This window comes from Anabrus simplex, chromosome 1 (genome assembly GCF_040414725.1).
Source record: "Anabrus simplex isolate iqAnaSimp1 chromosome 1, ASM4041472v1, whole genome shotgun sequence".
Lineage (NCBI taxonomy): Eukaryota > Metazoa > Arthropoda > Insecta > Orthoptera > Tettigoniidae > Anabrus > Anabrus simplex.
In genome coordinates this window covers 828,161,256-828,178,492 of record NC_090265.1, presented here as the reverse complement: position 1 = coordinate 828,178,492, position 17,237 = coordinate 828,161,256, and the positions used below count along the sequence as shown (strand labels likewise).

General features: G+C 39.1%; 1 protein-coding gene across 3 annotated transcripts in view; it reads right to left on the bottom strand.

Moving 5' to 3' along the window:
- Positions 1 to 1,005: 1,005 nt before the first annotated feature.
- LOC136857586 (DNA mismatch repair protein Msh3) overlaps positions 1,006 to 17,237 on the bottom strand; it is a 168,941-nt gene continuing 152,709 nt past the window's right edge. For 2 of the 3 annotated variants that reach the window (XM_067136364.2, XM_067136365.2), the window contains exons 17-19: positions 13,947 to 14,112; positions 6,693 to 6,828; positions 1,006 to 1,357 (exon numbers count right to left, since the gene is read on the bottom strand). In XM_067136364.2, coding sequence (XP_066992465.2) covers positions 6,735 to 6,828; positions 13,947 to 14,112 — 260 coding nt within the window. In that variant the 3' untranslated portion in view covers positions 1,006 to 1,357; positions 6,693 to 6,734. The other variant, XM_068225244.1, reaches the window with a different exon arrangement.

Here is a 17,237-nt window from a genome sequence, read left to right as displayed (position 1 = left end):
ACTCTGGTTCTTTTCTGACCCCAATGGTATTAGAGCATTCAAGGCCTAGGGAGTCTTTAATTTTCACGCCCTTCGTGGCCCTTGTCTTTTTTTGGCCGATACCTTCCTTTTTCAATGTATCGGATCCCTTCCAATTTTTCTCTCCAATGTGTTATATACAGGTTGGTTGCCTAGTTGTACTTCTTCTTAAAACAATAATCACCACCACCACTGCTATGTGTGGACTGCAAGAAGAACCAATGTACCCATGCTATGACATATTTCAGGAGCTGAATAGTTTAAATGGTTTTCTTCTTGCATCAATGAAAGAATAATTAAAGTTCTTTGGAAACACAGGAGAAAATTTTGAGAATTTATTCATGGAACGGAAAGTTGAGGGTAGTAGACCAAGGGGAAGGACTACATCCATAGGATGGGACAAGTGAAGGCTATCAGCTTGCCTTTCCACTGTATCATGACGGAAGCCGAGGAACGTCCATGATCACAATGCTATAGCAGAGATGTGACAAGCAGAAACAAAGACAGTGGGGTCACAACTCTCAGACATGAATACATCGATTAGTCATTAGCACGTAATATGCCTATTTCTTTAATCTACAGTCTGACTAAATCATAGATCATCCTGGCTCTGTAGCAGACACTAGAAGAAGGCCAAGGGGTTAGGATGTAATAATTATCATCGTCACTATCATCTTCCTGGCCTCAATCTCTGTTTATTGGGGTCAGCACCTGATATGAATTCGGCCCAGTTTTACGGCAGGAAGGCCTTTCTGACGCCAACCTTCACTGTGTGTTTCTGTACTGGTTAGTAGTGTAGTGTTTTGTGTATTTATGAAGAGAAGTGTACTGAGATGAATACAAATATCCAGTCCCCAAACCATTGGAATTAACCATCCCGGCAGGGGATCAAACCCAGGGCCCTTTGAACAGTAGATCAGTACACTGACCATTCTGCCAAGGAGCCAGTAAAGTGGTTAGGATGTAATAAAAACACTAAATGCCACTAAGTACTTTATAACACTTTTATATTACACTCGTAAACTCATTTGGAAATTGAAAACATGAAAGGAAAGTAATTCAGTCACATGAGGCATACAAAACAGCTCCATATTCTTTTTTTACACTATCTCTTGCCATTATTAATCTCTTAGTATTACTGCTTTCCATTTATTCCACAGGCAAGACATATGCATTTCAGTGGTTTGTCAATAAGTAGAATAATAAATATTCCAAGAAGATGCAGGACAGCTCACCAATTTCATTTGTTTCTGCCACGATGTGTGCTTTGTACTGTGAGGTTATTAAGGAACATCTTGTATAATATCTTTTACCTTGGACAGTCATAGCTGTTGCACTCCTACAACAGACATGAAACATTTTTTATAGCTACTGGAATTTCATACACAATTAGTAGTTAATATTCAATTTAATAATTACTCTTAAATGAATTAACAGGAAGTTATTCTGGAAGCTGAAAATGATCACCTACAATTCTGGAACAAACTTCACAGGGGAGGGTTGTTTTTACTTTTTCCCTTCCAAAAACACTACAGTCAAAACTGTTTATTGCAACATCGCTTTTAAGGACGTATTGGATATAATGACGAAATCTAACGGTCCCGCCTAAATCCTATACAAACACTGTATTTAAAAAATCGCTTAGTATGACATTACGATGTATTGGATAAAACGGCGTATTTTTATTGCACTTTCGGAGAAATGTTTGTTACACGTTTGGGGATTGCTGAGAGCAGTGTAAAGCTTATTTTAAAACTCTTGCTTTCAGTAGACTGTAGATTTCAAATCAGTCTGTCTGTTAAATAGTCAAGGCAAGCATCACTGTGAAGATGTAGCAAAAGAAAAGGAAAGTGTTTAATATAGAAGAAACATTGTATATAATATGGTGCTTACAAAATGGGGAAACAAACATCATCACTGTGAAGGAAATGGATGTATCACACTCAACGATTCAAAAAAAATTTTTTTTTACAAGTTGCTTTACGTTGCACCAACACAGATAGGTCTTATCGTGACAATGGGAGAGGAAAGGGCTAGGAGTGGATAGGTAGTGGCTGTAGCCTTAATTAAGGTACAGCCCAAGCATTTGCCTGGTGTGAAAATGGGAAAGAAAGGAAAACCATCCCCAGGGCTGCCGACAGTGGGGTTCAAACCCACTATTTCCCGAATACTGGATACTGGCTACACTTACGTGATTGCAGCTACCAAGCTCGGTCACCAACTATTTCTACAGTTTGGAAGGTTAGAGGGAATATCTCTTTTATTAACCAGGACCGTGTGTGACATTACTCATCAATTTACACTGTTGCTGCTTCTTTCCACACTTATTATTTTATATATTTTGCTGACATATTATTGCTGTACGTACTGAAATGAAATGATGTATGGCTTTTAGTGCCCAAGGACAAGTTCGACTCACCAGATGCAGGTCTTTTGATTTGACTCCCATAGGCGACCTGAGCGTCTTGATGAGGATGAAATGATGATGAAGACGACACATACACCCACCCGCCATGCCTGAGAAATTAACCAATTATGGTTAAAATTCCCGACCCTGCCGGGAATCGAACTCGGGACCCCTGTGACCAAAGGCCAGCACGCTAACCATTTAGCCATGGAGCCGGACGCTGTACTGTGTCAACATTAAAAAAATAATTCCCCCTCAGTCCTACTCCACAAATACCGTATTGCAAATATGGTACTTATTTCACTCATTTTTAAAACTTTGTTCTTTAATAACCATGTAACTTAAATGTGCAGACTAAAACTTAAGATATGACATTTTTAGAAAGAAAAAAATACTGATTTGTGCAACTATCGCCTGTAACGACCATTAACTGGCAGTCCCTTCTGAGTCGTAATAACCGGTTTCAAGTGTATTTGTAACACCAAAGTGTCTGAAATTTGTCCAGAGAAGGGGTTCTTCCATGTACCAATAATACAGGTATTCCACATTTCAGCACTTCAACCAACCCATAGTGAATATTTAGCTTTCCCAAATCATGGTATTTAAAATAGACTCTCTGCTTATTAAGTTATGTTGAGCATACATAGTAGCCTACATGCTGAAGATGTTAAGTGCCGGGCTGAGTGGCTCAGATGGTTAAGGCGCTGGCTTTTTGAGCCCAAGTTGGCTTGTTTGATCCTGGCTCAGTCCGGTGGTATCTGAAGGTGCTCAAATACATCAGCCCCGTGTTGGTAGATTTACAGGGACGTAACAGAACTCCTGCGGGACAAAATTCTTGCATCTCGGCACCTTCAAAAACCACAAAAAAGTAGTTAGTGGGACATAAAAACAATAACATTATTACTATTATTAATATTAGATGTTAAGTTTGAAGCAAAAATATTCAACTAGACACCAGTGGAGGGTACAGTTGGAGGGGCGTTTGTGTTGTCTGGAGAAGAGTTCACAACTTGATTTGAGCGTATTGCGGCAGATTTGAACATTTGTAAAAATGTGTTGATATTCAATACCTCATCCAACAGTATGTTAGTTTTTTCTGTGATTTTGATATGATTATAAGCAGAGTTGAATCTTTGATCACATATTTTCTAGAATGTTGAGGTAAGTTCCTTTCTTGGCTGTGTGAAGAACTTCATAGACAATTACGATATTCTCTATTCGCTTTACTTCCATGTGATCATTCACAATGAACTCTTCATTTCCATGATATAGCAAATATCTTTCAATAGACAAACTAAAAAATCTGCAAACTTCTGTAAAATGCACTGTCGGCAAATTTTGTGGGATAAGTCAACACAGTTTCAAAGAAAGGGTATTAACAAAGTTAAAGTAGGAAAGTATGACAACATTAATACCGCTTATTGTGCAAAAAATTGCATTTTTTCCCCTAACAAATATGACAGAAATTTCTGTGGCATCTGATAGAAATATAAGAGCAGATGGAAACAAGAGCTCTGGAAAAGAATCAATAAACCTACAAGAATGATACTCCAACTGCGTGGCACTCATTACACTTACTCATAGCAGGTTCACCACTCCATCTTTCTTACCCAACCTACCTTGGTCAACTCCAGATCTCTTCTTACTAGAACTTCCATTTTCTTGCCTCTTAAAACAACGATCACCACCTTAAGCTATTTAAACCTTTTATAGGTCACAGGTAGAATAATTATACTTGTTACCTATTTTTAACTTTTTTCTTTCTTTAGTCATTTACACACACTGTTATTACCCAATGAATTTATAACCAAAACAAGGCATCTATCAGGATATCGTAGCATTCAGTGTAACTGATTTTGACAATAGTAAGAACGATTCTCCATGTATGGAAATTATTCGGTATATTAGAGTGGAATATATTCTATACAAAAGCAGCATCCTGTTTGATTTTTTCGCTTTGATTTTTTGTAGTTAAGTTTTAGAAAAGCCATGAAAAGTTAATAATTTAGCTCCGTAATAACTTTGTATTTTATTTCCATTGTGTTGAAAAATAATTCAATTATAATTAAGCTTTTCAAAATCTCATATTACTTGCATAAAATGCACGTTTCACAATATATTATTACCAGTGTAAAATACTGGATCCCAAGATAGCAGGTTCAAACCGGCAGAGGTACTCCGATTTTTGAAGGGCGGAAAAAAGCCCATTCGACATTCCATGTCGTACGATGTCGGCATGTAAAAGATCTCTGGCGACACATTTGGTGTTTATCCGACAAAATTAATTAAATCGCAGCCACAGACGCCCAAGAGAGGTCCGTTTTACTCTGTCTGCCATCTGCAGGCCTAGAGCAAGACTGAATGTTGAAAGTGACGAGCAGACAGCCAGATGGCGTCAAATTAAAATGTCTGCACACGGTAGCTGAGGCCATATTATTATTATTATCATTATTATTATTATTATTATTATTATTATTATTATTATTATTATTATTGTACCAGGCGGTACACCTCCACGTCGCTAATTCAAACCTTGCGCCAGTTGAAACTCCCCTACTGGCGGAAGCCTGAACTTTATCTACTGTGTTAATTTTCAAGTTTCTCAGAAGATGTCACTACTTGGAAATTTTGAAGTTTCTGAACTGGGTCGTTTTCGATTTATTTTTGTTTTGCCTGTAGTAAGAAGTGTGGACATTCTCTTCCAGATGGCACTACTGAAAAACTACAATTGTGCACCCTAGTGCGAAGTGAAAGAACTATGTTTTTAGAGAAATTTTGAATTCATAAGTTTGTTCTTTGTTAAATTTCCTTCAGTCATTGTTTAAGTTGGCAATATTAACCCTTTCTTTCCCCTTGTTTTGAATTTACCAATCCCGAATTTCTCGAATTAATTTTCCACCAATAATGTGTTTCTTCTTCATCTTGTGTAGGGGTTTTCTTGCTTAGCCAATAAAATTCTTGTGGGAGGGTGTTCTCATTCCTGAAACGCCTCGAACTTTCCGCGAGGGTTTATAAACTGCTGATTTTCGGGACTCGGCGCCACTTCAGTAACATCTTTCAGTGTGTAAAGTACGTAGCAGGGGGCGGGAAGCGCCTCTTTCTTCGGGCAGCAGTTCATTCACAAGGTAATGGCCGTTTAATAACTTCTTTTCTTGCTAGCTCAGCAGTTTAACTCTCGGGGCAGGTCCGAAGCCTTTTACCATGTAATTTTCCCTTAAAATGTAAAGACACTCGGTATCAATTCTATCTGTTTAAACTATAAATTGGGATAGAGAGTGCTTTACCCTCTCGAGCTCCCACTCATATTGCTTTGAGGTGAACTTATTTTCTCAACCGTTTCTTCCAGTCTAGCGTAATGTAAATTGTCTTCTCATATAAGTCACCTCTTTAGTATGGGATTAGCCTTTGCATTAATGGCCTAGTGCCAAGTAGGTTTTAAACAAAATGTATTAGGAGTGCAGCTTCGCCTCCTCTCAAATTGGTATTTTAGAGGCCAGGTAATTAACCTGTTTCTTTACTTAATAGGCCTCAGTAGGTTGGGTATTTTACCCCTGTTTTCATGTCCTGGGAGGACAACTTGAAAGTGGAGTTTGGTGTGGCCTTTGATAGGCTGGAACTTAAGAGCGGGTTGCTCTTTTGAAATTGATTTTGGATGCCTCGAGGAGGCTTTATTTTGTAATTGGGAGCAAGTGCTCCTGAACATGATTGGGGTCTCCTGCCCCTTTGTCAAATCTTGTTTTTGGGTAAAGTTGGGCTAATTGCTAAGAATTGTGAATCCGGGGCTCGAAGCCCAAATCCTGTGAATACTGTAATTGTACATTTGTTGCCTTGCTACTCTGTACCTGCCATTCTTGTTATTTCTTGATTTTGCTAAGGAAATACAACCTTGTTAAATTTTATCTTAACTTTAATTTCGTATTTTGAGACCTGTTCTTCCCCGCACCTTCTTTCACCTCTGCTGTTCCACAGATACCTCGGAACAATTATTATTATTATTATTATTATACCTCAGAATTAGACAAGAAACAACACAGCAACTTCAAGACAATATCAATTACTGACTTGAGGGTTAAGGAAGCCTAACTGAAGGTATGCTATGTCACTTTACAATTTAGCCATGTAAAAGAAAAAAATATGAGTACAATAGTAAACAAGAAATATTTTAGAATTTTAAAAAACAGATTTGCCCTCTACAGAGTTGATATGCATAGATTAGGAAAAGAGATTACTAATGCTATTTGAAAGAAAAGTATGGAGATATACTTACATTATTGCATAATATACAAGGTAAATCTTTTTCTGATCACTCCTACATTGGCACAGCAGCAGATTCTTTGAATATTCTGAGCACATCACTTGCTGAAGAACAGGTCCACCACTTCTGCAAATTTAATCTCAACTGACTGCAACATACAGAACATAAGAGTGTGAAATTACCAAGGACTGTACCAAACAGATAATGACTTGAGATCTGATTAGAAGGTGGTAATATATTACAAAATTATTTCAAGATATATAGGGTTGTCGTTTGAGTCATCAGTCCATAGACTGGTTTGATGCAACCTCCATGCCACCCTATCCTGTGCTAACCTTTTCATTTCTACGTAACTACTGCATCCTACATCTGCTCTAATCTGCTTGTCATATTCATACCTAGGTCTACCCCTACCGTTCTTACCACCTACACTTCCTTCAAAAACCAACTGAACAAGTCCTGGGTGATATATAGGGTAAAATGCGATAAACATATTACTAAAACAAACCCGTTAGCCCATTTTAGAGAGCAGGCTTTACAAAATCTCGTATTACTTGAACAAAGCACAAGTTTCACAATAATATTACCTCCATACGAAACTGAAAAATTAATTTTGTGAAGTCACCTCAGAATTAGAAGAAAATACTTACGTGAGGTTGTACATAATTAATGCCTACCACACATTTCTATGTAGAGTATAAAATTTTTTTGATTTTTGCACAAGGATTCATCTGAGTTTAGCACTGCCCGCCTGGCGGCCATGATCATTAAGGTATCAAGTCTATATGGTCTGACACCGTGGTTAACCAGTTCAAGTCCTGTTGGTGGAAATAATTGTACAATTATTGTGTAGTAGCCATATGATAATAACCAGCTGAATTACCGCATTAACTTTTTTCTTTTGTCTCCCTCTTTTCTTGTATTTCTCCTTTTCCTTGACTTCTCACATCAAGAAAGGTCCCTTAATGTGTATGAATGTCACCCCTTTTATGGAAGGTGGGTAGCAGAAATGAGCTTGTTGAGGGGCTGAAGGGAAACAGATCTGGAGGAACTGGGAATGGCAATGTGTGAAGATGCAGAGTTTGTCCTTGACCTTTCGTGTTTTCATGTTGTCCTTCATTCCTCTTACTGTTGCTCTCTCTGACCACAATAGCCTATCATTGTGTTCCTATTCATCTTTCTAGCTTCCTTACTTTGATTTATATGTGTATAATAATGTTATTTATTTTATGTTCCACTAAATACTTTTACAGTTTTCGGAGATGCCAAGGTCCAAAATTTGGTCACACAGGAGCTCTTTTACAACATGCCTGTAAATCTACAGACATGAGGCTGATGTATCTGAGCACCTTCAAATACCACCGGGATCGAACCTGCCAACTTGAGATCTCTACCAACTGAGCTACTCAACCCGGCAATTTGTACCCATGTTTGTTCTGTTTCTATTACTTATATCTTTTAAAATGTATATTGAGAAGATCTTTAATGAGGTTTTACAATAAGAAAATTCCTGAGAAATACTAACTGTCACTACATCAGTGCTTTATGTAACATAAATTTGAATATGTGTGTGCTGTGAGTAGAATATACAAAAGTCATGGGACAGTAGTATAGCGCTGGAGGCGCCACTGTACTGTGACATCTCGGAAGTACCCAAACCTGTATCAGGTGTGATCTGACAACTGGAGAGTTGAGTGTAAACACTATCTATGCTATTCGTGACAAGAATGCTTAATGATTGTGATTAGTGGCATCTGGCTAGAAATGTCTGTGTTAACAGATAAGCTACACTGACTCCGATCACATCCACATTCAATGCAGGAAGTACCAGATGCATATCCAGCAGGTCAGTGCAACATTCTTCGTCACTGGGATATGGGAGCAGAAGACCTACCAGAGTGCCCTTGTTGACACTAGACACAGGATTTCAGCTGGGGGTGTGATGTTGCTAATTGGACCCAGGAGGACTGGTGACATGTAACTGGGTTCAATGAGTCACTGCTCCAGTTGTTTCGGGCTGATGGACGGGTTTGGATATGGCACAGGCCTCATGAAGCCATCCCCGTGGGTGGGTACGGTAGAATAGCACCCAAGGTATCCTCTGCTTGTCGTAAGAGACAACTAAAAGGTGCTCCAGTGGCTCTTAACTTGGAAGTATGGGTTGGCAGCCACAGGGCCCTTAGTTATGTCCTGGCATTGCTTCCATATACTTGTGCCCGGCTCCTCACTTTAATCTATCCAATCCGACATCCCTCAGTCAGCTCTTGTTCTTTTCCGATCCCAACGGTATTAGAGCACTCGAGGACTAGGGAGTCTTTCATTTTCATGCCCCTCGTGGCCCTTGTCTTTCTTTGGCCGATACCTTCATTTTTCAAAGTGTCGGATCACTTCCACTTTTTCCTCTCTGATTAGTGTTAATAGAGGATGACTGCCTAGTTGTACTTCCTCTTAAAACATAACCACCACCCCCACCATCACCTCATGAAGCCATGAACCCCAGTTGTCAACAATGCACCATACAGGGTAGCTTCATAATGGTGAGGGGTGTATTCACATGGCATGGGGTGGATCAGCTAATCCACCTGAATGGGTCATTGATCAGTGACTGCTACGCTCGTTTTGGTGACCACTTGCAGCCCTTCATGAACTTAATGTACGCTTGGAGCTCTTGGGCGCCGTGTCATTGGGCCCAAGTTGTCCAGAATTGGTTCGAGGAGCGTTCTGGGGAGTTCAAACAACTACTGTAACCACCTTGTTCGCCTGATATGAACTCTGTCGAGCATTTATAGGACGTGGTAGTGAGGTCCATTCGCATCCAATATCCTGCATCTACAAATAAAAGGAAGCTGTGGGTAGCTATCCGAAGGGCATGGGTCAGAATCTCTCCACAGGTGTTTCTTCCACTTGTGGAATTTATGCCATGATGAGTTGTTGCACTTGGCTGAGCTAGAGGAAGACCTACATGATACTACACTCCTATTCCATGACTTTTGGCATGTTAGTGTATAACAAATGATAGTATTTTAGCAGAAACAAAAGACAATTCTTAAAATTCGACAACAAGAATATTATTTGAAAAATTAAATTCTCATGAGGGAACCATAATTTAATTTCACTGATTGCAAACAGTGAACTATTCTGGTACTTAAACCCTTTTCAATAACAAATGATAGTATTTTAGCAGAAACAAAAGACAATTCTTAAAATACGACAACAAGAATATTATTTGAAAAATTAAATTCTCATGAGGGAACCATAATTTAATTTCACTGATTGCAAACAGTGAACTATTCTGGTACTTAAACCCTTTTCAATCATAAAATTATCAGTGTTGTCCTTGTACGTTTGCAGTGGTGTCTCAACAAAAAGTTGGATTTGGAGTTTTAGTCCAAGTCCCGTGGGACACAGTTGCTACTGATCTGCATTTAGGGCAGTCGCCCAGGTGGCAGATTCCCTATCTGTTGTTTTACTTAGACTTTTCTTGAACCATTCAAAGAAATTTGAAATTTATTGAACATCTCCCTTAACTCCCCTTCCTATAAACAAATATTTTCCCCAATTTGTCCTCTTCAATTCCAGCTTTATCTTCATATTGTGATCTTTCCTACTTTTAAAGACACCACTCAAACTTATTCGTCAACTAATGTAATTCCACGCCATCTCTCCACTGACAGCTCGAAACATACCACTTATATTAGTTACAATTTTTTGTTATGATACCCACCTATTCAATACATGAAATTTTCATTAGTAAGTTCAATACGGGCAAAAAACATGAAACTGGTCTTATGCAACATACCACTTAAAGATAAAAATTTCATTGTTCCGTATTGAAAGTATTAACATACCACTTAGTCGAGCAGCTCGTCTCCTTTCTCCCAAGTCTTCTCAGTCTAAACTTTGCAACATTTTTGTAACACTAATTTTTTGTTGAAAATCATCCAGAACAAATTGAGCTGCTTTTCTTTGGATTTTTCCCAGTTCTTGAATCAAGTAATCCTGGTGAGGGTCCCATACACTGGAACCATACTCTAGTTGGGGTCTTACCAGAGACTTATATGCCCACTCCTTTACATCCTTACTACAACCACTAAATACCCTCATAACCATGTGCAGAGATCTGTACCCTTTATTTACAATCATATTTATGTGATTACCGCAATGAAGATCTTTCCTTATATTAACATCTACGTACTTACAATGATCCCCAAACGGAACTTTCACCCCATCAATGCAGTAATTAAAACTGAGAGGACTTTTCCTACTTGTGAAACTCACAACCTGACTTTTAACCCCGTTTATCATCATACCATCTCACAACATTATCGAGGTCATTTTGCAGTTGCTCACAATCTTGTAAGTTATTTGTTACTCTGTACAGAATTATATCATCTGCAAAAAGCCTTATCTCTGATTCCACTTCTTTACACATATCATTTATATACATAAGAAAACATAAAGATCCAATAATAATGCCTTGAGGAATTCTCCTATTAATTATTACAGGGTCAGATAAAGTTTTGCCTACTCTAATTCTCTGAGATCTATTTTCTAGAAATATAGCCATCCATTCAGTCACTCTTTTTTCTAGTACAATTGCACTCATTTTTGCCAGCAGTCTCCCATGATCTACCCTATCAAATGCCTTCGATAGGTCAATCGCAATACAGTCCATTTGACCTCCTGAATCCAGGATATCTGCTATATCTTGCTAGAATCCTACAAGTTGAGCTTCAGTGGAAATAACCTTTTCTAAACCCAAAATGGCTTCTATCAAACCAGTTATTAATTTTGGAAACATGTCTAATATAATCAGAAAGAATGCTTTCCCAAAGTTTGCCTGCAATACATGTCAAACTGACTGGCCTGTAATTTTCAGCTTTATGTCTATCACCCTTTCCTTTATACACAGGGGCTACTATAGCAACTCTCCAATGGCACACTACTCGCCAGCATGTTGGAATGGTGTAGGAAACCAAGTGACGAGTCCAATTCAAAGCTAGGAATTTCATTTTTGATTAAAAAAAATAAAGCTTTTATACAAGAGGAGTTACATATCCTCTGTAGTGCTCTGTCCTAAAAAAGGAGGCTTCCAGTACACTAGCTGCCAGGGTCTTGGGAATGTGCAGCAATCCAACTGACAAGCCCAGTGTCACAATGGGGTGAAACACTGGCAATTTCATGATTATAAAGGCCTAAAGAGCTTGAATAATATTATTATTCTGCTCATGAGAAAAGTTAAATCGACTCTGGAAATTCTTTACTTTGGTCAATCATAGAGAAGTCATTCAACTAGTATTCTTATACTAAATAATAAAAAGTATGAGATATGACAGTGAATTATATGCTAGCGTGAACTCCCGTGTAAAACTGAAGACTTAAGGATAATTTTATTGTACACATACAAGAAGCCTCAAATGCACTGAATGTGGTCTTGGTGCATTTTAACAACAATATCAATTTTTAGCCAATCAAACAGATTCATGGAAAAAGAGTGAATTTCATAGTTAAACTCAGGTTTTCACAAGAAAAAATAAGAGCCGTTCATAGTGGAGAAAAACTGAGTTTTTGAACTCTCAACAATTATTGTGTAGATAAGCACTCCAAAGAGCTGTTACTGTGAAAATACTTTCTAACCACCAGCACCTACTTTAGAGGTTGGGCACATTTACGGTGTTCCAAGCAAAATATTAACAAAAATTTTAAGTTAAAAACCTCCTGGAGTGTAAGCTGCCAAGTATTCAAATATAAACTCATCAAATGACAAACTGCCGCTTTACATCATTCACTTAAGAAAATGGAAATTGCAACACCATAAAGGCATTGGTCGTTTGTGTTGATTTTCAAGGTATGGAACGATGCCATGTAGGTATGTAAACGTTCAAAGTTTCAGACCCATTGGATTGTTGCTACAGGTCTCCCCACGTGATTGGTCGCAGAGGAATCAACTCCAGTATACGGACTCTGGTGTAGCGTAGTTGACTTGCAGTCAGTGCAGTGAAGTGTTCCCCGTCAAACATGCCTCGACAACAGAGAAGAGCACGCTATCAACAACTGTCGCCGTTTGAGAGGGCTCGGATAATTGGGCTGTGTGAGGCTGGATTATTGCTAAGGACTGTCGCTGCACGTATTGGCTGACAAGCATCTACGCTACAACGTGTATGGCAGCAGTGGTCAAATGAAGGTACTCACACTCGTAGACATGGCACAGGCCCAGCGCGACAGACAACTGTGAGAGAGGATCGCCGCATCATTCGGATGGCCCAGATGGAACCCCATGCAACAGCAAAGCAAATTCGAGAAGCTGTGGCACACCACGTTACACAACAAACAGTTGGTAATCGCCTGTGTGCAGCTGGCTTACGAGCCCGTGTCCCTGCAGAAGGTGTTCCATTGACCCCACAACAGCGACGTGTAAGGCTGGCCTGGTGTTGTGAAAGATCGACGTGGATCGATGAATGGCATAGGGTCGTCTTTAGTGATGAATCGCGCTTCTGTCTTGCCCGCAGTGATCGCCAGAATCGTGTGCACCGACGTACCGGGGAGAGGGGCCGCCCAGATCTTATTGTCGAGAGGCACACAGAGCCAACACCAAGCATTATGGTCTGGGGAGCTATTGGCTTTAATGTGAAATCACAATTGGTGCTTGTTGAGGGCACTATGACTGTTTGACAGTACGTTGATAGGGTACTCAATCCATTGGTTGTCCCAATGATGGAGAACATTGCTAATGGGATGTTTCAGCAGGACAATGCCCGGGTTCACACTGCACGCATCTCCAGAGAAGCTCTCCGCGACATCACAACCTTAGAATGGCCCGCCAGATCCCCGGACTTCAGTCCTATTGAGCATGCGTGGGACATGATGGGTCGACAACTGGCCAACCGTCCTCAGCGACCCACAACTCTGGAACAACTGACCCGTGCAGTGCAGCAAGCATGGGCCACAATTCCTCAGGAAGCGATCCAGGGTCTTATTGACTCCATGCTTCGACGAATTCATCAATGTATTGCAGCTCGTGGTGGGTACATCCTGTATTGATTGTTGTCCAAACTTGTGGTCAGGGGGACCTGAAAGTGTAATCATCGAAGCACAACCGAACACTCGTTCTGCATGTTCAACTGCAGCAATGTAGCACCACTCTTTCTGGGTGTTGCAATTTCCATTTTCTTCAGTGTATTTGCATCTAACTGTTTCAATTATATATCAAGATCAAATGTATTAAAACTTATCAGTAGGAGCTCATACAATGACTGTCATAATCACCTTTTAGCCTCAACTCCATGCTCCAGCTCTTCAGCCTTTTTGGCTGCATCAGTGAGCAGCTGGGGAGGAATTCCTGCCAAGCGAGCCACATTCAGTCCATAACTACGGCTAGCAGGTCCCTCTCTGACTTCATACAGGAAAGTCAGCTGCTCCTGTATTTCTCCTTCTGAAACTCAGACAGTAGATCCATTATCAGACTGTTAAATGATTGACAGATAATACAGAACCTTGGTTAACATATTTACAATAGCAATAATTATAATGGATGTCCAGGTCTTGGCTAAATGGTCAGCATACTGAGTTTGGTTCAGAGGGCAACAGGTTGATTCACGACCTTTAACAGTGCCTTAGTTAATTCTTCTGGCTCGGGAAATGGTTTTTCCTGTCTTAACACATACGTCTTCATCTATGTAGAATACATCATACTAACAGCCACCAAACACAAAATAGTGAATACATCCTACCCACATAGCGTTGGCAGCAGGAAAGGCAATCGGCCATACAAGAAAAAACAAAAAAACAAATCTGTATCACTGCTGAACCGAATAAAAAATAAAAAAAATTACCAGGAAAGAGAAGAAGAAGAAGAATGAGGTTACAATGGATATAAATTGCTATATACCAATAAAGTTACTATTCAGCTCCTAAAACAGCAATGCGTGGGACATGATGGGTCGACAACTGGCCAACCGTCCTCAGCGACCCACAACTCTGGAACAACTGACCCGTGCAGTAACAAATTTTAACCATGACACAATTGTTAAACAGGTCGTTTCAGAAAACTTCTCTTGTGTTAGAATGTAGCCTAGTTTCTATCTTGCTGGGCTGAGTGGCTCAGATGGTTGAGGCACTGGCCTTCTGACTCAAACTTGGCAGGTTCGATCCTGGTTCAGTCCGGTTGTATTTGAAGGTGCTCAAATACGTCAGCCTCATGTCAGTAGATTTACTGGCACATAAAAGAACTCTTGCGGGACTAAATTCCGGCACCTCAGTCTCCAAAAACCGTAAAGTAGTTAGTGGGATGTAATCCAACAACATTATTATTAATTTCTATATCTTTTAACAGTTAGATTTGAAGCACAAGCTGACTAGGTAATAAGCATTCTAATATATTAACATTATACAACTGAGTGAGTTGGCCGGGCGATTAGAGGTGCGCAGCTATGAGTTCGAACCCCACTGACAGCAGCCCTGAAGATGGTTTTCTGTAGTTTCCCATCTTCACACCAGGAAAATGCTGGGGCTGTACCTTAATTAAGGTCACAGCCGCTTCCTTCCCACTCCCAGCCCTGTTCTATCCCATAGTTGCCATAAGACCTATCAAAAGATAAGAATTTCATTATTATTGGTCTGTACTGAACAGTGAATTACAATAATAGTTAAATATTTTATATTTAATATCCACCTTTTCAATACTAATTATAAATGATATACATTTATATTAACATCCAGGGACTAATTTCAACCTAAATCATAGGTCATCATCAGCCATGAAGCAAATGAAATGAAATGGCTTATGACTTTTAGTGCCAGGAGTGTCCAAGGACATGAAGCAAATGCCACAAATGTATCGAATAAAATAAACAATGTAACGACACAATGGTCTTTCAATAGAATTTTAAGTTAAGGCTGGTTGAATAAAATAATTTCTGTAAAAAGTTTAAGCAATGGAAGACACAGTGTAGTGTCAGTAATATTAAAAATGATATGTACATACCATATGAGAAATAAGGTAGTGTTCAAGATTTTCGTTGCAGTACGTTAAAGAGATCCTTTTAATAGAGGTTCCTAAAATGCTGGATTGCTGTTCTATGTTAAAAAGTTGTTTTTCATAGATATTCATAAAATGCTGGTTGCGGTTCACGCATAGAAATGCGACTGAAGTTGGCTCTCCATATAAGCCACAGTCCGTTCAAAGTTCAAGTGATCCAAAGCCAAGGTGTCTTCTTAAGATACCAAAATGTTTGAGTTGTGTACACAAAACTATATACTGTATTCAGTTCACGTGAATGCAATGCATGATGTTAGAAAAGGCTCTTCTGTATAAAGAATCTTGGTTTTAAAGAGTTGCTTTTAATAGAGGTTCATAAAATGTTGGGTGCACTGAATTATATTAAAAGCTGCTTTTGATAGATAATCATAAAATGTAGGTTGCAGTTAACGCATAGAAATGCGATCAAAGCTGGCTCTTTAAACACGTTATAGTCTGTTCAAAGATTAACTGAACCAAAATCAAGGTGTCTTCTCATGATATTAAAATATCTGGGTTATGTACACAAAAAACTATACATTCAGTTCATGTGAATACGATGAATGATGTTAGAAAGGCTCTTCTGTTTAAAGAACCTTGAATGATGATGAATGTTGCACATGGAGGTCTAAATACATTAGTAGTATCTATAAGGGGGTGGGATTTCACAGTTCAATTCGGACTGTAAAGATTTTATTTGTATAGATGATGGTTAAGAATAAAAAGATGATAGGGGGAATATAATGAATGACATATGTTGTATGGGAATCATCTCGTGCTGTAACGTGTGGATTGAAGTTGGATGTGAATAAAGGTTGAGGAGAGGAATGTATGAGGTTCTACCAAAGTCTTTAGGGAGAGGTGTGAAAAAAAAAAAAAAAAAAAAAAAAAGAGAGAGAGAGTGGGAGTAGTGAGGAGAGGAAAGGGGATGAAGTAGGGCCCAATGTATGCGGGAATATAGGTGATTGCCTAAGTAAGGTACTGTGAATAGAATGAAAAATCAGACTCTGACTGCTAGATAAAGTGTCTCAAAGTATGAATGAGCAGATCAAATAAAATGTTTGGTTTTTTGGAAATGTGGAAATGTCATTCAGATTGTTTTTTTTTTTTTTTTTTTTGCTAGTTGCTTTATGTCGCACCGACACAGATAGGTCTTATGGCGACGATGGGACAGGAAAGGACTAGGAGTGGGAAAGAAGCGGTCGTGGCCTTAATTAAGGTACAGCCCCAGCATTTGCCTGGTGTGAAAATGGGAAACCACGGAAAACCATTTTCAGGGCTGCCGACAGTGGGGTTCGAACCTATTATCTCCTGAATACTGGATACTCAATCAGATTGTAATTTAGATTAAAATATTAGTCTAAATGTATGAAGCAGTTTTCAGATGTGTTAAGGAGGGGGGTCCTTTATGCATAATTTTGAGGATTTCCATATCCTAATCAATGTCAGTAAACTTGTCATTGTAGTCGTGCATGTGTTGTCCAACTGCTGAAAATTTCTTATATTTCAGAGCATTGACATGTTCTAAGTACCATATATTA